Raw genomic sequence first — 23,395 nt, 5'->3', positions numbered from 1 at the left:
ACGCAGCTTTACTTTATTTTTACTCCGGTGACTCGTAAGAAATGCAAGGTACAGGAGCCATATACGGACGGGAATCAGAACATTTGAAGCTGGTGAAAAACTTTATGGACGCCCGAACTTAACTGGAGCTCGGGGTCAAATGACGCGAGTGCTTGGAACGAAAAACGAGACGTAAGTGCAGCTGCAAAAGTGATAGGAAACATGATCGATGTTGCTCCAATAATGTAAACAGCGTTCAGCTATAGAATAGTTTAATCACTGTAGTTCACGAAATTAGTAGGCAAATGGGAGAGAAAAAAATGTGGGAAACGTGTTGTAAAAAGTCGGCTTGCTCTACAACTCTTGCCTTGAGAGTCGTAAGTGTAGTAGTAGTAAAAACTTTATTAAGAAAGGGAGTGGGGGAAAAGGGGACATATGAGCGAAGGGTGACTCCCTTAGTCCAGGGCTCCACTGGCCTTGACTCTCAAGAGGCATGTCGCTTATTTATGACAGCCCGTTTACCTTCTACAACCCTTTGTCCTAAGTGTGTTTTCGTCCGATTTCCCTCTTCTTTTTTTAGTTCAGTATGAGAATGACAAGACATCTGCTATGCCTAAATCACGTGGCCTGCATACCTACTTCTTTGACAAAGTTCAAGCGCCTCGATTAGATTATGCGATGATCAAACGAGCGCCGCGTCTCTTGACTGAATCAGAATTTACCTCATCAAAGTTCTTTGATGAAAACTTTGAAACGACTGCGGCCTAAAATAAACAGGTTTTACATGCGCACACGGCCGAATAGGCAATCGACTGAACGCGTAGCGAAGAAAGAGACGGCTTTTGTGACGTCAGCAAAGGAAGGCGGTTACAAACAAGGACCTGCCCGCCTAATCTACCGATAGTAAGCTGTGGTTACAAAGAACTACGACTGCGGCAACTTTGCCTCAATTAGTACTATAGGAATGGTCGTTATGCCAAAGCAGTCCAGCCCCAACGTAACGGCTCCTATGGGTCCTGTGACTTCTGCTACGGTTTTCATGGCCAATGTAAATTCAGTCATAAGCAATTTAGTTAATTTTCCGGTAGGCTGCATTTGCGTTACACGCGTTCGCGATACGGGAATCGGGAGCTGATAAGTGAGAGCGTTTCGTTTATTTACACATCAAATCTTGAGCACACGTCGCACATATCTCCGTCACCGTCGATGCGCACCTACCGTATCTTCTCAACGCTGACCCAGACGCCTATTTTAGGCGACGCTATGATGGATTGCGTCTTCAGCTCCAATTCACCCTGCAACAAGGAGGAAAAAAAATTGAAAGCAAAACATGAGCCATTTTCAACATCGAGGACTAGTCATGAGATCTTACGAAGATTATTGCCGCAAGGAAGTCGACCGCGAAGTTTAGTAAATACTAGTATGCTTGATTATATTTAATGCTTATATTAATCAGCAATGTTTTTTTTACGGAACACTCGGTTTTGTGTCGGCACAGGTTAAAAAGCGCGTGAATAAAGATGCGTAGTCCGCGCTCCCTGATACAACGTAACGCATTTTGGGCAAATTAGTAGAATTTCATCGGCAGTAATGAAATATATATTTAAAAAATGTGAGGACTGTCAAATATTGAAGCGATAAGGAAGGCATGCACGGGGCAAGAAATTTGTGAAACTAGGTGTCGCGGTAAAATGTAAATAAGTTACAACAAACGTTGCGATGTAGCAATGCGGCGATGTACCATGGGTTAAAAAAAAGCACTCTCATATACTTAGCGTTCAACGAATGCGCCAACAGCTACATTTTCGGAGAGATTGTGTCGAGCATTAAAACCTGGTGAATTTGAAGTACGCAAATTAAAGCTTCAGCGATTATCCAAGTGCAAGAACGGAGAATCATATGTAGCGAATAGCTAGCAGTGATGCCGATAAAAGCATTTCAACCAACGAACAAAAAAACGTCCAGTGTATGCCCCATCGGCGGGCGACACTTTACATCAAAATGATTTCTCCTTCCTTCTCGTTTCTCTCTTTCTCTTTTTTTTCACCAGATCGCTAACATTTATAGATCAGACCACTGATTCAACGGGCCCCTTTTGTTACATCATAAATAGATGCCTGGCAAGCAGCATGATCGAAATTTGCAGTAGTGTTGCAGCAGAAAAGCTAGAATATTTGCAACGCTTTTCTCCGCGGTTGATGGAAATTTGGCGCACAGATTGAGTGAAAAGGTGGACCAAACTTGACACGCTTTTGCACTCGAGGCCCGCAGAGGGTTATTATTATGTCAAAACGCTGACAGAGACATACTGTACATTGAACCAAGTTGCAAACAAACCGCGCCCGCCCCCTGACCCGCACAATAGACTAATAGAAAAGAAATTTCCTAGGCAGCCGGGTTGATTGTTCTCGGGCCGTAATTTCTTATGGTCACATCAGTATTGTATGCGAATTGCGTGGTGGCTGCACCAACATTCTTTTTTTTTCGTATTTCCTTTCATTAAGAAATGGTGTTCCCCGCAATGAACGCTAGCAAGATTATTTGAAGTAGCTACGTTCGGAACCAGAAATAGTCGTTTTTTTATGTTGAAGGAGCGGTATAAAACTGATACGTTCACGCACACGTGAAAACAGGCATGCTCAGGCGCCGGTGTGCCGATAATTCGCCAGGAATTATGTGAAACTCTATTTAGACTCGATATTAACCGAAAAAGAGTTTCAGTCGTTACAAATGAACAAACTGCGCTATACGGCCGTTAATGGGTTGTTTCGAATAGTTTTGTGTTTTTGTTCCTTCTCGGTTTTTTTCATTAGCAGCCCGTCGCGGCAGCCTGTCGCGCAGGTACACACGGCTCGAACAAGCATGCGCGACTACGAAGCCTGGGTTGCTATCGCGGACACTGCCAAAATTGATAACTGCGGCATTTTGAGCCAATCAGAGAGGCTGTGGCTGTGGTCTCGGGCCTCTCTGATTGGCTCAGAATGCCGCCATTGGCAAATTCGTCCATGTGGCGGAATTGAGCAATGCCCACAATAGCACGTCCGGACCAAGAAACGTGCGGAATGACACGTTTCGACAACCGAACTTACTATGTATAGCTACCACAGTGTTGCACACTGCGTGTGAAACGGAGCATAAGCATCCTCTCGCGGTGGCCGCTTTGCCATCGCAGAAGAGCAGTTCAAATTTCTTTTTTTGGAGTTGTTTATTGCTACAGAATTTACTATTTCCATTTCTTTCGCAGGCTGATCTATGGCGTCCTAATATCGTGCGTGTGCAAATCACAAGCCAGGCGCTTCCCTTACATTTTCGTGTCTGGAGCCCAAGTGCAGCCGGAAACGGTGCACCAGATTGGCAACAATGAGCGCAATCTCGAGCTGCGCCAGCTTCATGCCTACGCAGTTGCGGGGGCCTATTCCGAAAGGCTGAAATGCCAGTGGGTCCCGGGACGCTTTCTGTTCGGGAGAGAACCTGCAGGGATAGGAGCAATAATATGGTCAGAGCGATAATCTGGTCACGTGTAGGGTAATGCGTATAAGTGTTTTCTATTGATGATTGATGACAAATGATTAGAAATATGTGTAGACTAAGAAAGCTATTTCTCGCACGACGAACATGTGCACATTGCATGTCACAAAGTGGCACTACGGTAGACCAGACGCACAGAAAAAATCAGATAAACACAACAGATAATCAGTGCACGAAGCGTCACGCATTAAGGAAAGTTCGTCCTCGCTTCCCATTTTATACTATGCCACACTCTGAGTCGGTGATAGTTAGCGAAATAGCAAACGAAACACACATGATGCCATAAATACCACATTTACTGCAAGCAGCAGTCGTCACACCTTAGGGTACAGTGCTTTCGCGTTTCCCATGTAGCACTAAGTTGCACTTTGAGACTGCAGTACTCAGCGAAATCCCATCAACATACGTATGACTTCACGAGTAATATCAAAATGTAAGAGAAGCAAATCATAAGATGACACAAACACCAATATTCAGGGCGCCGAAGGTCGCACATTGGGTATCCACTTCCACACTTCGACCCTGAGATCACTGAGCCGAATGTCATCAAGATATTTACCACTTGCAAAAGATTATTTACAAGGCAGAAACAATCGTGAGAGTACATAAACACCACAAATACTCAGAACCCAGAACTGTGCAGTTTCAGACGGCAGATACGCGCCTTGAGGCTACCATTGCATTGAGTCGGCATGACACGCAAAGTAACTGTAGCTTTCACTCGACACACTGACACGAAAATTGAATATGACTAGAATGTGATTGCTTATTGCATGCGTAAGATTATCAGAGTAGCATTCTTCTTTGACTAAATGATGAGTTGTTGTGAAGTAGTCTATGCAAGTAATAAATTACTACTGCCGAAGGCGTGTAGCATGTCACCCAATTTAGTGTAAAGTAAGAGCGTGGGTGCCGGGCTTCATGTGTTCGCTGTAGTCACGTGGTACATTACAGTCGCTGTACAAGTTTGTCGTGTTTCATCGCCGGACGAGAAAAAAAGAATCTGAGAAAGCTCATTCAGGACGAACGTAACCAACGATAGGGCTTGGATGTTGCCAGACGCTTAAGGCAATTAGCACGCAGGCTATGGAATCTTCGTAATAGTGAGACGCTTGCCTGTCGGGATCGAATTCTTCCGGTCGGTCCCAGTAGCGGGGGTCCATGTGAATCTGTTGGGTGCAAGCCATTATGCTGAGCCCTTTTGGCAGGATCATGTCCTTGTAACTGTAATCACAGGCAGCTTGTCTTGACGTGAACCTGTCGAGAAAAGGATGGTGAACATTCGTTTTCGAAGATAAGTTTGTTCGCGTGGGTTAACTTGGGAAGCTGGAGTGTTGTGTACGCACGCACTTGCCCGCCTTTCGCCAAGGTCCTTGTAAACTCAAGATAGATTTCGTTTACATTTCTGTGCATCGCAGTCACCGAAACTATCAGGTCTTTGAAGACTGCTTTTACGGCATGCGCGTCTATAAGAGGGACGAGAACAACACTACTTCTGCAAACAAATCTGGTTAGTTATTACTGTCGTGGTTTACTGTAGACTGCACGTCGAGTGCACCAATTACATTGTGCACGCACATTGACACAAAGACAGACGAACTGGTAGACAGGTGGGGTTAGGGAGCGTGACGTAAGATAGGGTAAGGCAGAGCAAGGTAAAGGAAGGTAGGATGGGGGGGGGGGTGCATTCCACTAAGGTTGCATAAGGTAAACTAGGTTAAGCTGTGGTCAGGTCGGGTATGTAGGTAAGGTAAGGGAGGGGGTGGTAAGGTAGGGTAATGTAATGTGAGGTAGAACAAAATTGCATTGCCGTGAGGATATGTAAGAGAAAAAAAGGTTGAGGTAAGTTGGGGTGAAGTAAGCTCACGTAAGTACATAGGAGGTACTTTAGGTACGTTGGTAAAATGACGGGTGTCATGCGGCCATAGGAAGAATTGCTGTGACTTAAATGTGGTTCATTGCTGCACACATCTATTCTCACCCGTCTACACTTGCTTCTCCTGCATTTAGCATAATGAGTTCCACTGACTGTGTCTTAATGAACCTGCTTTCTGAATCCTTTGATTTCCGTTGTGTATTTGCGGCAAAGGATACTACACTTTCCGCCTACTTCGTGCCTCCTACGACATCTTGTAGCACATACCTTCAATATTTTCCAACAACAATTTCGAAGTGAATTTGTGAAATAACGCATGATACAAAGTCACATTCGTACCGTTTTCTATGCAAGTGGTTTATTCATATCCTTGCGGTTAACCCTTGAGACAGCATACCATAATATGGTCTGTTTAGGCCCTTGTACTATCGCAGATTGACGAAAAGCGCTGGTGACGTACTAAGCAATTCAAATACGGCCAGACGAAAGAAAAATTTGTGTTCAGCGTTAACACGCCAACCCGCCACACCATTTTACTCTTCCCTCCTAGTGATTGCTATAGTAAGAACCGTTTTTACTGTGGCAAACATGCGGATGCGTTTAAGTTGTCCAGGTACATGAAGACGTTGCTTTCAGCACCGAGTGTTGGTGTAACCAATAACAGATACTTCCTAGCGTCTTTCTGCAGCGCAAATTGGCTACGTTTTGCTGGGACAGTATCGATTCCTTGTTGAGAAGAATTTCTCAAGCTTTCCAAGCCCATTTCAGCTCCGGTTAATAGATACATAAGGCACCGCACAAAAAATTTGCCTTATGCATAGACTCGTGCTCTCCCATCTCACACTGTGTGTAGCGTACAGAGGTACTTACGCGACAACTGGAGAATAAAGGCGAAGTGCCTCGGATATAACCTGCATCGTGTAAGGCAGATCGCCGACGGCGTCGTAGGAGAATTCGCCCTGCAACGAAAGACGTGACGGTGCAGGCCGATCAGTATTGTAGCAGCGAGGAGCAGACGCTCAGAGAAACGCTTCTTTTATTAGAGGCTTTTTGTCCAACATTGAAGATAACGGCAGAAAGACACGCTTAATGGTAACTTGTCTGGCTTAAGGCTCCGACGTTGTACAGTGGGCTAGGAGGGACTGTGAAGCATGTCAGGATCGGCTCGTTGCTGAGTGCGTGGTGCTTGCGTACAACGCAATTGGAAGAGACAGGAGAGGACACATTCCTCGTGGTCCTCGTCGCGTCTTTCTGTGTCGTGCTTCTTCCAACAGCGTTGTAAACTACTTAATGAATTAAATTATTGGGTTTTACATGCGGAAACAACGATATGATTATGAGGCACGCCATAGTAGGGGACTCCGAATTAGTGTTGACACACGTGGGTTCCTTCAACGTGCCCCTAAATCTAAGTACACGAGCGTGCTTCTTCTTTCCTTTTCTTTTCTTGGCATTTCGGCCTCATTGAAGTGCGGCCGCCGTGGCCAGGATCGAATCCACGACCTCGCGCTCAACAGCGCAACGCCCTAGCCGCTAAGCTATCCGGGGTGGGTTGATTAATTTTGACAACCCAGGGTTATTTAATGCGCACCCAAATTAACTGAACCCATTTTGCACCTGCCCAAATGCAGCTTCCGCTGCAGCTCATCGAATCCGTGACCTCGTGCTCAGCAGCGCCCCTCCACAGCCAGTGAGCCACCACCGCGGCTGTATGCACACACACGGAATTAAGGACACATGCACTGCAGGAGGAGCGTCACTGCCAACTATTTCGTATGTGTCGTTCTTTGCCTCGAGCAGTTTCACGCGAGAAAGCCGCATCCATCTGAGACGGCGAGTAGAAGCCTTCCTAAACCCGGCACAGCACATGCCCGGAATAGCTATCAGGGGCTGGGACCTGGGGCTGCTCCTTAGTGCATGCGCAATGTACGCGTCGCCTCGTTAAACGAAGTGCTTTTTTTATTAATTCGAACATTTTTTTAATAAAAAGTGCACAGGTCATGTCTAGAAACGCGGCTTCTTAACGGGGATTATACCTGAACAGAGGGACATTATTTGACCAAAGTTGATATGTCCGCGTGGCAATGAGAATATTCGTTAGCTGACTATCTTATTTGTTTAAATTAACGCGGATGTTTCGATTGCGGAGTTCAAGCCGCGCTGTAGTGAATACATATGTTTAGCCAAATCACTAAAAGTTCACATTGCATAGTATAGAGGTCACGAAATTGAATTCCAGTGGCTACCTGGGGCACTGCGACCTCGAACAAGATTAACTTGGGGACACCTATGCAAGAGCTGCCTTGCGTGATGACTGCGTAGTACGCATTGCTTTTTTGTTTCAGGAGTTCATGCAAACTATACTTGCTTTTGCGGTACGGAGTTTTTACCACCAATCACGGGGCACAGCCAGACCGTCAATACTGCCGTGTCTGCACTAGTTCGACACCGTCATGTCGTCTGGCGTGCCACCTAAGCTCAAGGGCTGCGACATCAGTTTGGAACACAGAATACCACTTTGTGCGACATCATGAGGCTGTCTTTGCAGGGCGTTGCTACTGAATGAGGCTGCGAGGGGGCTGATTTCTCGTTGCGGGCTGCACCCTCTCCGCGAATTTGCATTGGCACGACGGCAACTACGATGGAAACGACAAGAGAACAACAGCGACAGAGGCACGGCGACGATTACGACAAAGAGGCCTAAACCGAGCATTGCGTTGACTTTCATCTAAGAGGGCGAAAAGACAGTATTGTGAATGTCAGTCGTGTCGAGGGGTAGGGAATTGATAACTTGTTTGAGCAGTTATTGATTCAAGAGAATCAGGAACCGACTCGAATCTGGTGATTTGTCCGGTAGACAACAACCCAAATATGACGCCGTCATGGGCAAATTCGGGAAGCCAGGTAGATAGTTCTCGGCTCCTGTGCCGCATTGGCTGCTGCGACCGTCCAGTGTGAGCCTCCTGGGACGGCGCTAGACGGGCTGTAATTAAGACTGTTTCGTAGACAAAAAGGTCCTCGTAATATGGACGTGCGGCGTCCCTGGCCAAGAAAGAAATGATAGCATTGCACTGTAAAAATGATTGTACCTTTTTAGATGTTATCTTGTCTCTCCGGAATATATTCGTCCTCTTTCTTCCCCGACTTTAATTTCTTTCAACTCCGTGCACCCGGTGCTTCCAGGTCACGAACGACATTCACGTTATCGGCGTGACAATGACATTATTGACCGGAAAGTAGAGTTTTCGAAAAGTTAAAGGCAAGCAACACTGGTAGCATTTACTCTTTTGTAAGATACACCTCCAAGGGCGTATCGTCTTCGTTAGCCTGTACTGTTGTTCGCCGAGTCCACAAGTCTCTGCGGCCCGCTCATGTACTCGGTCTGCCCCTCCGTGTTTGCGGCAAAATTTATTGGCTATTTCTTTTTCTCTCTGTTTCTCTTTCTTACACTCTTCCAAACACTTGCTCAGGATAGCAAACCGTACGTGGCTGAAGCTAACCTCCGTGCGTTCCTATCACCTCTTTATGAATTTGTAGGCTTGGGGATATCCTCGGCAACTGGGAAAGCACGATTTTGGCGTTATGAATCGCTCGTGGGCTGCCCAAGGCCCACAAGCGCTAATGAGGCTTTTGCACATAAGTTTAGTGTATAACTGCACACCTGTGGATAAACGTGTTGCTTGTATGCTTGTGTGGTCCGGCGTATATAATTCTCGACCAGCCCGGGAACCGCCATGGTGACTTATCCGCTATGTCACTGCGCTGCTAAGCACTAGGTCGCGGGTTCGTTTACCGACCGTGGTGGCCCTATTTTGATGGCGGAAAAAATGTAATCATTCTCGTGCGGCTATATTTAGGTGCACGCTAATGAACCCTAGGTGGTCGAATTTATCTGGGAGCCCCTACTACAGCGTGCCTCATTATCATCTCGTGGTTCTGGCAAGCAACCTAAAGAATGTAATTCATATTGACCAGCACGTCGAGTAGCATACCAGGCTACCTCGCACGTCTTATAGCCAACATCTCTCCCTGCGTTGGTGTAAATAATGCACTGTGTTCCAGATCGACAGTCTCACTTACGTGGTATAGAGGTTAGGGAAAAGAGATAAGGTGCCTCAGAAAGGCTGGGCCAACCTTTCTGAGGCAACTTATTCTGTTTATAACTTTCATTACGCAGTGTGATACTCCCTATGTCATTCCCCTTCTTGAATTTGGGTCGCACTTACGTGTTTTTCGTAGGCTGCGTCCGCTTCTTTCCTGACTTTCTCTTGAACTTCTGGATACTTGGCAAGGCAGAATACACAGTTGGAGGCGTTGGAGGATACCGTTTCGTACCTGCGAAGTAAACGATCATGTAAGATTATGAGCAATACAGCCCTGTTGATTACTTTTCAGATGTGCTGAACCCGTTATGTGGGAACATGTTTTCACGTTGTAGTGACAATGCTGTCGACAATGCGCACGTGATGATATATGACTTGGTTTCCTCACGCAGGTGCCTTTGTGTTTCTGTAATGTTGCCTGGTTAGGTAAAATTGCACAGCTTCAAAATACATGAAGTTACTTACACATAAAACGTTTGTGAGACCGAAACCAGAAAAGACCTCGCCTATCGAAAGCTCACATAAAAAGGACCTCGTACAACTCTAAGGAACGCAGCGATATTTATTAATCTTTCCTATTCCTACGACATCAGTGGGTTATCTCTTTAAAGCCGAAACCAAAGCAGTGCCACCTATAACTATTTTTATCGTTGTCGTATTGCCAGCCTCTGTATCTTCCAAAGGTTTTTATACGGCCGAATGCATCTGCAGTTTACATTGAATGGTGCACTTATCACAAAGACCATCCGCTTTCAATTTTATGCACACGATCCCGAACTACTACTTTTTTGAGCTTCTATTTCCTTCATTGCAGCATTGAACTGAAACGGCAATTTTCACGAAGTTTCATTTATAGGTTATCCGTGGGTGATTTTTCAAACGCCATCAGGACTTGCATTGCTCAATAGATCGAAGGTAATCCAACGTTTTCCTGTAGTACCTCAAGCATAATGGTGCTTGATAAATAAAATTGAAAGCTGAACTGAATTGTTCTACAGGTAATGATCCAGAGGAAAGCATAAAATCTGCATAGGCATAAGCACTGACAGGCACCACATTAGACACAAAACAAGGAGACTCGGCTGTTTCTACTGGAACTTTCCAAGCAACGTTCTTCGGCTGAACATTTTCAGTGCAAACAATAGACTTTGGGCTGCTAAGCACGCGGTCATGGGGTCGAATCACGGCCACGGCGGCCGCATTTAAATGGGGCGAAATGCGAAAACACCCCTGTATTTAGATTTAGGTGCACGTAGGGGGGGGGGGGGGGGGGGGGAAGGACCCCAGTTCGTCCAACATTCCGGAGTCCTCCACTATGGCGTGCCTAATAATTCAATCGTTGTTTTGGCACATAACTATTAAACAACAGACCCTAATAATTTCAGCCTGCATTGTTACGAAAACATCCCTCTATACTTAATGATGACATGCCACGGTAGGCCGATGACTATGACGTTGCGCTGCTAAACTTGAGGTCCTGGGTTTGATTCCCGCCGCGGTGGCCGCTTTTCCTTGGCAGCGAAATGCAAGAACGCTGGTGTACGGACAATTAGGTGCACGTTAAAGGAACCAGGTGAGTCAAATCCGGTGTCCTCCACTACGATATGCCTTACGATCAGATCATGTATTTGGAACGTGAAACACCAGAGTATTTTATTGAAGATTTACTGACGCATTGTCATTTCTCTGTGGTATCGATAAAGTTTACAGTTTAACATACGACCAGTTATTTTCCTGCCGTAACTTGAACGCATTGTTGCCTATCGCAAAGGCCGGTCGACTGCAATTGCAGTAAGAGCAATTAATATAAGTTTCAGCGCAAAAATGACAAAAGGACACCATGGGAATACACGGGACCACCTACTTCAGCTGTTAGTTGATTTATACCCCAAATGATAAGAGTGTCTTACATATTTTTACAGTGTGCTTAATGATTGGGTTTATTGGCTCATTCGACTTTGCTTCTATTCGAATGACTTTTTTTTCTATGATGGTTAGTTATGATTACTTCGGGATCACCTCTTATGAATTCTGGTACCGTACTTACCCAGCGGTCATTACGGTGGCGGCGTTGCAAGCGACGTCTTTCAGCGGCATGAGGAAGTCTCCTGTTGAGAGAGATAAGAACGCGTCATAGACGCATAGTCATCGCTGAGCACCCTGCAGAAAATATTGTTGTCAATAGAAATCCTGCGAAAGTTTTTCTCGGGAAGTCAATTGATTTCTGCCTAAATTCCGTAGTTTAGGGCTATTCACTTTAACACGATTAGCATTCGTATCCAGCTTTTCTGGACATGAGGGTTTAGTTCGCGTGAGCGCCACCACGTGGCGTACTAACCTTAAACTTTTCAAACTTCCCGCGGTGACACGTGATGACGTCAACCAAAAAAATAAAAAAATAAAAGCTATCCCTGCGCATTGAACTTCGCCACAATGCTTGTCCCGCCGGTGTTATCAGTGGTCTTGATCAAGCGTATTCGCTCGTCGCCTAGAAATTACTCGTCATCCTAAGAGCGTTTAGTCGCGACGAACAATGGTTGATTCTGGGCTTGTGATGCGGTTCTTTTTTTTCTTTTTTCCTTTTCTTTTTCTTTTTCTTTTTTTTTCATTCTACGGAGTAAAGAAGCTAGCCTAATCGTCAGAAGTACTTCGGGGCAGCCTTTCTTCAGTCGGCACACATTGTTAACGTCCGAACATCGCACAGCGTCTACTAGAGATGCCGTCGTGGATGGATTTTGATTTTCCACTATCGAATTCGTTAAGGTTCACACAATTATTTCACTAGCGACATTGCAATGCGCACTCATGGGCCACCGCCGCAGCTGCAAATCTAGATGTGCTTAAGCATAAATACATATACATGGATAAGTTGGTTTTTCACCTTAACACAAAAGTCACGATACAAGAGTTGAGCAAACTGTCTCTGTGTCGTCGCAGGGTGTGAGACCGGGCTCGTTGGTATTCCATGTTAAAGTGACTAGCGCAAGAGTGGACACGGGACACTAGAGGCGACAAGGATAAGCGCAAACATCCAACTGGGCGCTTGTCCTTGTAGCGTCTTTAGTGTTCCCTGTCCACTCTTGCACTAGTCACTTCAGTTTGTGTCGTCGTCCGTTAGCATGCTATAGGCGAAGCTGTTCGCAATATTACGTCTCCATTTACCGGCCACCAGGCCAGGTACACCATTGGGTACGACATATACAGTACTTGCGGTTAGTTTCCAAAGTAGTCTCCTATGGCGGTTATCCACGTGCGTGAAGCAAGAACGATATTTAAAATTATTGTGCAGTAATATATGCGGGATTTGTGTGTTCTCCACATTCTCTACCATGTTGCCGTTCCGCCTTTATTATATAGCCGCAATGTAGACTAGCAGCTATCGAACGCCATAAAGGCTATCCACATACTCAAAGACCTCGCGCACAACTCCTGACGCTTAATTGTATTCAAAAGTTGTGCGGCTGCCCAGGACATCCTTAACGATTGTTACATAACACATTGTGAGGTTTTACTTGCCAAATTCAAAGGGAGTATGGTAGCGCGATTCAAAGACGGGACAAGAGAAGACACAAAGGGACACACACAGCGCTGTGTGTGCCCCTTTGTGTCTTCTCTGTCTTTGAATCGCGCTACCATACTCCCTTTGAAGATGCATTACAACAAGCCCACATTGCAACCCTCGTTTACTTGCCAAAACCACGATTTCATTAGGAGGCACGCCGTAGTGGACGATTCGAGAATAATTTAGACCACTTGGGATTTTTTAACGTGTGCCTAACCCTAAGTACGCGGGTTTTCGCATTTCACACCCATTGAAATACCGCTGCCGTGGTTGGGATTCGATCTCGAGACCTCGTGATTAGCAGCCGAACCCAATAAAAGCTAAGCAACAACTACGGAGGGGAAGGAATGTTGACAGTAGGAGGAAGGTGACAGCCGCAAGGTGAGACAATTTGTTCCAATCCTCATTGCGCGAAAATCGGTAACATCTGTCGAAGAATGACACCGAAGAATGCACTGTATTCAATGAGTGAAAAAATTATGCGAATCCTATGTATGTGCGAATCGATGTAAGCAAAGCTTTCTGCGTTTGTTGTCATTGTCGTGCGTAATCTCCACAGAGTAGACAGGCACTCTCTAATGAAATGCTGTCAATGTTTGCCTGATTACGCCTGCCATTGTGATGCAAATAAACGGGCGCCTTCAACTCTTTTTCTCAGAAATAAACGCTGAATGAAATGCTGACGTGATCCCCAGTGTCATCTCTTACGCTACTCGCTCCTGCTAGACACAACACAAACACGCAACGACCTTAATGAAGTATCAATTACACGCTAGTTGACACACTGTCGACGTATATTTCCGCTGAGCACCGGGATTCGAGCGTTGTCCTGTCTATGGTGACATTATCCATCTACAGCCTCGCTCAACAACACCACTCGTTACTCATCAGGTTTTTTTTTGTCGGCAAGAGTATAGTGTATTTCCTCTGAATGTGCTTTCGGCTTTAGGCGTGACCTTGCACGCCCGCTTATTCTGTTACGTTGACGGCGACCGTTGTCGTCAGGATGCCGCGTCATTCTGAGCTTCGTAGTCACCAGAGAGCACAGAAAGCTGTCTTCACAAACAAACCACCGAGATTCGAGCCCATCTCCCAAATGCTCCATCTTGCATTTGGGAAATGGGCACGCTAACCATTACGCTACCACCTGCCTCCACCAATTTCTCTTTATCTATCTGCCTGGACCCGCCGTGGTTCCTCAGTGGCTGTGGTGTTGGGCTGCTGAGCACGAGGTCGCAGGATCGAATCCCGGCCACGGCGGCCGCATTTCGGTGGGGGCGAAATGCGAAAACACCCGTGTACTTAGATTTAGGTGCACGTTAAAGAACCCCAGGTGGTCTAAATTTCCGGAGTCCCTCCCTACGGCGTGCCTCATAATCAGAAAGTGGTTTTCGCACGTAAAACCCCATAATTTTTTTAATCTGCCTGGAGCAATTGCCGGACTTGTTCGCCAAGCTAAACCCGCCTGCTGCTACAATTCACCACCACCATCACCACCACCACCCTCCCACTTCACGTTTTTGCCGCAGACGCAGGCAGAATGGATGCAGAAACGAAAAAAAAAAGTAAAGATTGCTTGAGCGGGCAGCTGACACATGACCTTAACTTTGGCAGGTTATTCTCATTGGAGCGCATGTAGGCATGCGGTTGTGTGCAGATTGTGGGTCGCCTTAGCTTTATTGTAAATTTGCTTTCACCGACTCTTTTCAGCTAGAACTCAAATGCCGGACAAAAATGATACCTACCGCTTCAATATTTTTTCTTGTTTTCTTGGCTTCAACCAAAAACGCTGATTTACACAAATAGTGATCTTTTCAAGAAATGGCATAAGGATACTACATTTCGAGGTCATGTCGTTGTGTCAGTACGGGCCGGCACCACGTATCGACGAAAGGGCATCACAGTGCCGATGCACGCGGCAGGTTACTGAATGAAGAAAACAGGAAGCGACTGTTTTTCAGTTCTCGCAACATATTGTAACAGATACGAAAGGCACGCACAAGAAGAGAAGAAAGAGAGGGCGAAGAAAACTAGGAGTTAGAGAGGCCGGGCTGCGCTACGATCACGCTACCATCATCGTCCAATTCTCCTGTAAATAAAACCATTTCTTCGCAGCTTCTCGTAACAGTTGTGGTGAAAGGTGATGCGTAGTCGAAACCCGAAGACGGAGGCTGAACCACAAGTTCTTCGACGGAGCCATCGCCTTGCTGGACTCCCACCGAATTCACCGGAGCTGAACATGTCCCACGACGCAGAAGAACAACGGCCCATTCCAACTGCTGCCCCGACAAGTTCTGTTCTGCAACTGCGAGATGCGCGTCCCTTCGCTGGAAGATCGGACGAAGACGTCGAGGAATGGCTCATCCATTATCACCGGGTGAGTGCCGCCAACAGGTGGAACAGCGCTTCTCAGCTTTCGAACGTCATGTTCTTTCTAACGGATACTGCGTTGGTGTGGTTCGACAACCACAAGGAAACATTCACAACATGGGGAAGATTTGTTTCAGGAATCAAAGAGCGATTTCGCGACTCCGCGACGAAAAAGAAAAGGGCAGAACAGACGCTACTGCGACGTGCGCAAGTACCAGGCGAAACCTGCACGACCTACATTGAGGCAGTAATAAAGCTGTGTAGGATGGTGGACTCAGGAATGTCCGAGGAAGACAAAGTCGGGCACATCCTAAAAGGAATTGCCAAGGATGTTTACAATTTCCTAATTGCAAAAGCCAGCCTGGCTTCCGCCGCTGACATCATTCGGCACTGTCGTACTTTCGAGCAACTAAAGACGAGGCGCATAACGCCGAAGTTTGGCAGGCTAGCCAATGTAACGACAGTTGCAAGCGTGGACAGCAACCAGCCCCTTGATCTTGAATCAACGATCCGACAAATAGCTCGGGAAGAACTCAGCCTGCACGCGCAAGTGACACATCCAGGCACTCATAGCTTCCGCCTACCACCAGATTTTGAGCCAAACGTGGCATCCTTCTCCCCGTATCCTGCGGCAAGGGGCACTGAGGATTATGAACTCGCGCCCCGACAGCAGTCACGTCTCTACGACAGAGGCCCTACTTATGACGCTCGGCCACAACGAGAGCAGCCGCATTTTTACCCCCGAGGCCCTGCGACTTCTGTCAGGCCACGACAAGAACAGCACCAACCCTACTACAACGACGCGACTTATGAAACATATAACGGATTTCAGCAAGCAGCAGAGACACGTCATCCACATGACCACGAACTTTCTCGCCGCCCGCAGCCGTCTACCATTCGTTTCGAGGAAGACGCTGTGAACCGCGACCCTCCCGTGTGCTACAACTGCGGTTCCACCGGCCATATAGTTCGGTATTGTCGCCAAGCCCGTCAATCACGTAGGACACCATCGATGTTCTCGCCACCCAGAACCCGTACTTCATATGACCTGCGGACGACCGATTTGCTTCCAAGAGATCACTTCTCACACGAGACCAGACGCAGCGATTCGCCAACATCTGAGCGGAGTTTGACGCCACCAAATAGCCGTCCCCGTCACTCTCCGTCCCCTCAGCGCCGTTCTTCCTCACCGCCCCCGGGAAACTAGCATCCGCGGCCAGTGGATTTGTGGTCACCGGACGGTCTTTGCAAGAAATACCTCTGCCTGTTGTGATGTTCAAAAACACCGTGAATGTCTCGATTGACGGAATACCGACCATGGCGTTAGTTGATACTGGGGCGACTGTGTCTGTGATGAGCCTCACTTTCAAAAACCGGCTAGGCCGCAATGTTTTTTCTTGGAACGACGGTATTACCTTTCGTGGAGTAGGCGGCGAGTGGCTTCATCGCCTTGGTGTTTGTGCTGTGAGTGCTTTGTTGGCTGGGAAAGTGTTTGTGTCGGAATTCCTTGTTCTTTCTCGTTGTTCGCACGACGTTATTCTTGGTATCGATTTTCTTGAACAGTGCGGCGCTTCCGTGGACTGTGGTTATGGTGAAATCTCATTGAACAAGTTATTTATATCAGCACATTCCGAACAAAGCTTGGGTGGTGAAGACGGGGACACAGACACACTCAGTGTTCTTGATGAAGTGATTGTACCATCGTGGTGCCTGACGCCCGTTCGTGTTTCTACAACTACTGTTGATGCTGATTGTGTTGACCTTGTAGTTAGGCCTCTCCGCATAAACTGTGCTAAAAAAATATACTTGTGCCCTGCTCTGTCGTGTGAATGACGAAAGGAGTCGCCACATTGTGGGCGCTGAACTGTTCCGCCACGCGAGTGGAATCGGGATAGGAGCGGTGCTTGTACAACGTCACAGTGGCGCAGAACATGTTGTCGCATATGCCAGCCGTTGTCTGAGCAAATATGAACGCAGTTATACGGTTACGGAACAGGAATGCCTGGCAGCCGTTTTCGCCATACAAAAGTTTCGATGTTATCTTTACGGTAGACCATTCAAGATTATCAACGACCATCATTCTTTATGCTGGCTGGTCGGTTTGCGTGATCCCTCTGGTCGCCTCGCACGTTAGGCGCTGTGCCTCCAGGAATACGACTTTGTGGTATCGTACAAGAGTGGCCGTCGTCACGCTGACGCAGACTGCCTCTCTTGCGACTACCGACTGCGATGCTGAGAATTTTGACGACTGTCTCGCTGCTGTTACTCCTACGTTCCCTGACGCGGCAGACTTTCAGCGAGACCAACGGGATGATGTTACCCTTGATCCGCTTTTTGTCGCCGCCCGTACTTCTAAAGGCAGCGGTCGCTTTACGGTCCGTGATAAATTGCTGTACAAAACTAATTACTCCGGGCATAGAGCGCGTTTTCTGCTTCTTGTCCCCGAGAGTCTCCGCTCCGACGTTCTACGCGTCATGCATGACGATGTGATATCCGGCCATTTCGGCTTCGTACGAACGCTGCACCGCACGCAGGAGCGCTTTTACTGGCCCAAGATGTACGAAACAACCAAGCGCTATGTCGCTAGTTGTGAAACGTGCCAACGTCACAAGCGACCGACCACCGCAGCCCCGGGTCCCCTTCGGCCATTGACACCGCCCAGTACGCCGTTCGAGCAAGTAGGCATTGACCTTTTGGGTCCATTCCCGTCATCTAACAACAGGAACTGCTGGATAATTGTCTGCGTAGACCATCTTACACGGTATGCAGAAACTGCAGCCATACCATCTTCCACCGCTGCTTGCGTGGCGGCCTTCCTGCTCCGTTCCGTGGTCCTTCGTCATGGCCCATCACGTGTCATCATCAGCGGCCGTGGTCGCCAGTTCACGGCTGATGCCATTGAAGAGTTACTTCGTTTGTGCACTTCACAGTTCCGTCATTCCACGCCGTATCATCCACAGACCAATGGCCTCGTTGAAAGGACAAACAGAACGCTGACTAACATGCTTGCTATGTACGTCTCCTCCAATCATAAGAACTGGGACGACGTGCTGCCCTTCATCACTTATGCATACAACACTGCGAAGCACGAAACCACGAACTATAGCCCATTTTATCTCCTGTATGCAAGGTTACCGCGAAGCCCTCTGGACACTTTCTTACCCTTCGTTCTGCACAGTGATGATTCTGTATCGAAAACTTTGTGTCTCGCTGAAGAAGCGCGTCGAATAGCTCGTCTTCATACTCTGGCCTCGCAAAGTCATTCGAAAGAGCGATACAACCACCGTCACGTACAAGTATCGCTGCTAAAAGGTGACTTATTCCTCCTTTGGACACCGCAACACAAGCGTGGATTGCGCCAAAAGTTCTTGTCACAATATTCAGGCCCATTTGTAGTTGTGGACCGCCTGAGCGAACTCATTTACGTCATAGCTCGCCTCCCGTGCAATGGTTGGCGATCAAGCAGAACTCAGATTTCTCATATTGCTCGCCTGAAGCCTTTCTACCTTGCTTGTACATCCTGACTCGCCCCACGGGCTTCGTCTGCTTGCAGGGAAATGTAACAGATACGAAAGGCACGGACAATAAGAGGAGAAAGAGAGGACGAAGAAAACGAGGAGTTAGAGAGGCCGGGCTGCGCTGCGATCACGCTACGACCATCGTCCAATTCTCCTGTAAATAAAACCATTTCTTCGCAACTCCTCGTAACAATATTGCACACAGAACACAAGGCACCCACCACCATGACATTTTATTTTTGACAACTGCAACACAAAATGCCGGACTGATGTACTTCTTAAAGGGGTTTAATTTTATTTTTTCATCGCAGAACCGCAAGCACAGGTTGCGTCGCGCGTATACCGCAGCCACGTACTGTGGCCGCGCTCCTTTTCCTCTAACAATGTGGCCCCCGGCGGCTTCACGCGCTCCCGTAGGTGGCGGATTGGACTGTCACTCCAGAAGTTTAAATACACAACCTCTTTTCATAGAAACGACAGCATGATCGTTAACATATTGTTGGCTTGGATATGTTTGGAACGAGGCCCAAGACCCTGTCTTCTAACACGTTCTTATGTTTGCGTTCGCGTCTCTGTCTTGAAGGGACTCACACCGTAACCTGCTACAATGGTGCTTGAGTTGGGCGTAAGTAAGGCGAAAAACGCGGTTCTAAAATGTCTGTTCACTAACTTGTGCAGTAAACCCATGTTTATAGTATTCGCGCAGTATAGTAGTAGTATAGTAAGAGTCACGAGTATGGCATCAGTAACCGCAAGCGCCACGTTATGGTCGTAACTTGTCGGGACAGCGTAGATGTAATCCACAGACCCTGCCACTAAGGAATACGTGGCTAGGCATGGCTAATGAATAATTGCGAAGATTGGTTTTCAGTAAAGGTTTGTTACCAAGAATGGTGGCAGCTTATACTGCCGCAAAGTACAGATGCTGGGCGGTGACTCCAATCATTTACTGGGCACATCACACATCTACACTGGAATTCAACTGGTTTCGCCAACTCTTGCTTATATTCTCTCGCCTCTAAGCTGCGAATTCGCCTGCCACCCAGGCCCCAGCTTTTCCTCGTTGTCCCCCGCTTCTTTCCCAGTCTGCTGAGACGTGCTTCCACTGAGGCTTGCTCCTCCTTTTTCTCAATAAATAAAGGCATTCATCCATGCATGCCTAAGTTACTGCAGAAAATAGCGTGTCTTTATCTCCATAACCACACTGTCTCTCACCTGGACTCTCCCATCGCAAAACAAAGTTGCTGTGTTCCAAATGGCTGGGCGTCACATATACAATTTTCTAGGAATGGCCAGTAGCAGGGCGGGCAATTTTCGGTGGGTGACGAGACATTATATAGAACACCTTCTCTGCCATATCCACACTCAGTGCTCTGCTTCGTGAGCTACTATTAGCCGCTACGACGATGTACGAAATGAAAGAAACCTAGCTGGGCTGGTCGCGCGCTGCTCTTTTTGGATTCGTGATGCGTCGGTCTAAAATAATAATATTGCTTATCTAAGCCTAAATGACAGCGATATAGGCGAGGTGAGTTATGGTAGCTAGTTGGCTTGGACTAACGACGCTCTTCACGCAGCACTTTCGTCTTATGCGTGTTTGCGAACGGGAATGAAAGACAGGAGGGTAACACGCCTTCCTGAAATGAAACATTCGGAATAACCCTTTGTTTGGCGGTTGGACATATGTCGAGGGTGCCCAATACGAACAATCTGCGAGTCTGTATCACCTTGCAAAGGGGAACTCAGATGAAACGTTGTCAAACGGATAGGCTTTTAATTATCGTGAGTAGATCTTTATTGAAATTCCTTACCATGAAGTGAAAGCCGACTAATAAGCATTTAAATTGTCTGTGTTATTAAAACATCCTGTTAGTAAAAGGTTGCTGTGCTTTACAGCCCCCTAAATTAAAACGTAAGTTATGGAAAATAAATTGGTGCGGTAAATGTGTAAACGCATACGCAAGAAAAGGCCTAGTCCATTTCCCAGTATTCTCTCAATAAAGATGGAGCACCTCTATACTCTCACGTTGTAGTAATGTCAAGAACAAAACACTTCCAAAAGAGTCAGTCACGAATGTTACTCATTATAAGATGAGCTTGCGCTGGAAAAGAAAATAACACTCAAAGATACCGATGGCTGCGCGCAAAGTTCTTCCTCTGATTCTGATCTACGGATCAAGGCGTCGGTTCGTCAGATTGGAATGCTCGTACATCGCAGCGCAATCTCGGGTCGGGAAATGTGATGGAGAATGTACGCCAGTATACGCTTCACGCGCGCAATCTGATAAGATAGCGCTCTTTCGCTATTGAATCCGTGCCAACATACTGGATATTAGAAACACATGCAGGCGCATCTTGAGCTGATAACTTTGGATCTGTGGTTAGACGCTAAAAAAAGCCCCCCCCCCCCCCCCCTTAAAAGAAAGAATACAGTTGCTTTCAATATTAGCTGAAACATAGTGCTGGTGGTATAAAAAGGGCCCCCAACACTGCACAGCGGCGCCGATTGACATACAGGAAACTCAAGAGCGAACCACTTTACAATTACTGGTATTTATCAAACCAGCATATCGTGGTTTAATGTAGCCCTGTATTCCAGGGGCTAGTTCTACCACGGGTACTGTGTCGGAGCTCATATTTCATGTCAGCATTATTTTCACAAAATCAAAGCATTTTTTCTTTAGATCTTAACATTACACAGCCAAAATACATGCAGCGACACCCTCACCCTAATATTTCAGTACTTTTCGTTCTAACGTACATATCCGTGCTGATCCATATGTTACAAAGTGCCGAAAATGTACCCAATGCTTTCCTCCAGGAAGCTGTTTTTATTCCCTATGATGCCAGGAATCCGAGTCTGATGCCACCAACGCTCAGAAACCTAATCGGGAGCGCGCACAATGTTCTCGCACACCTTGTGGGATGTACCGTAGCGCGGAGGTGCTTCTTGTATAATGTATGAGAATCGGTTGTAAAGACAGACGTGCAAGGTTGGGTCATGTGCTTAAGCTCATGAAGTTGATTTGTGCCAAGATAACATGTCCAAACTTTCACACTTACTTTATAAGAAGTCTACAGCACCATCAATATGCCGGCTGCTTTTAACTGCACGAAACAAAACTATTCGAACGATGCAAACAATGTTAACATCATTTTATCATTCAAGTGTTCAGATTGGTAACCTCTAGATGCGGAGTAAGTTGAAAAGTTGTTTGCGTAATTAACAAAGCTACGTTAATTAAAATTTCAGTAATGGTTTTTACGTGGTTAAAGAAAATGAGCAGTTTGGAGCCCGTCCTCGAGATTAAGCAGCCAAGCGAACAAATTTCGACTAAATGTGTTTCTGTAAGAGCAATGCGAACAAAAATTTTCCAAGTAAACACTCTTGGAAGACTTAACTGACGCAGAAAAAGAACATCTGTAAAGTCAAAGAAAGAACAGCACTTCACGACGGGACGCACACAGGGGGAACCACACACAAACTGCGCTAACATTAAGCGCTGTTCTTTATGTGATAATGAAGCAACTAGCCCATCAGTCATTCCTTCCAAACCTGTAAAGTCAACCTGACCACATCTAGCCTTTTGTGATGCTGTCATCAATAGTATGGCCCTGTGAACATGTTCCCCATGGTCACGTAGTCGCGTTCCATTTTTATTCACGCTGCTTTCTCGAAGGCAAGCATTTTAAAGTTTTACTGTCAATACGGCAGTGAACGTGTGCCGCCGAAAGCTTGCTTGGTCACAGAAGCGATGCATGACGGAATGAAGGTGCAGATTTAGCGTGTCGTCGGCATCAAGACAGTGCACTGCCGCCGAGGGAAGGAAGATAACGAAAGTGAACAGCTTGGTAGCTGCTCAGGCAGCCGTGCCGATGGTGGCGGTGCCATCATGACAAAATCTGCGGCGGCGATATTGATGGCTGAGGCGATTTTTTTCTTTTATTTTTTTTACAGCGAAGTCGTTAAGAGTATGCTTTAACTCGGGTCCAACTCCGACGTGGCCTATTCACATAAATGTAAAACGCCGAAACGATTTTCTGAGATAACCCCTGGGCCGATTTTAATAAATTTTGCTGGATTCCGGAGAGAAAGGTAAATTCTAGTGACTATTAGAAGCGGAATTTCTATTTAGGGCTTGAATTCTGGTAAAAGATTTTCAAAAATTCGAAAGTGCGAAAAATACAGAAGCACGAAGTTTACAAATTAATAACTCCGCATCAAGAACTGATATCGCGGTTATGTAAACAGAATCCTTTAGACAATTCAAAGCGGACAAATCCAATATGCCGATTTATATCTTACGTGAAGTCGTTACGTTGTAAACGAGGGTTGTGGAAAAGCTGTATTTCCACATTACGCATGAATCTAAAAAAATTTAGTAATGTATCAATTTTGTCCGCTTTAGATGTGCTGTTAGATGCAATGTACAGAATTGTGATATCAGTTTTGATTGCC

At 46.6% G+C, this 23,395-nt stretch overlaps 1 protein-coding gene across 1 annotated transcript in view; it reads right to left on the bottom strand.

Moving 5' to 3' along the window:
- Positions 1-361: 361 nt before the first annotated feature.
- Positions 362-23,395, bottom strand: part of LOC142590214 (cytochrome P450 3A41-like) — a 79,897-nt gene continuing 56,863 nt past the window's right edge. The window contains exons 9-14 of the mRNA XM_075702134.1: positions 11,534-11,594; positions 9,610-9,718; positions 6,254-6,342; positions 4,624-4,764; positions 3,285-3,450; positions 362-1,274 (exon numbers count right to left, since the gene is read on the bottom strand). Of these exons, the coding sequence (XP_075558249.1) occupies positions 1,194-1,274; positions 3,285-3,450; positions 4,624-4,764; positions 6,254-6,342; positions 9,610-9,718; positions 11,534-11,594 (647 nt within the window). The 3' untranslated portion in view covers positions 362-1,193. The remainder of the gene's footprint in view (positions 1,275-3,284; positions 3,451-4,623; positions 4,765-6,253; positions 6,343-9,609; positions 9,719-11,533; positions 11,595-23,395) is intronic.

The sequence above is a fragment of the Dermacentor variabilis genome, chromosome 8 (assembly GCF_050947875.1).
Source record: "Dermacentor variabilis isolate Ectoservices chromosome 8, ASM5094787v1, whole genome shotgun sequence".
NCBI lineage: Eukaryota > Metazoa > Arthropoda > Arachnida > Ixodida > Ixodidae > Dermacentor > Dermacentor variabilis.
The sequence above is the reverse complement of the archived record's forward strand: the minus strand, read 5'-3'. Positions and strand labels throughout refer to the sequence as shown.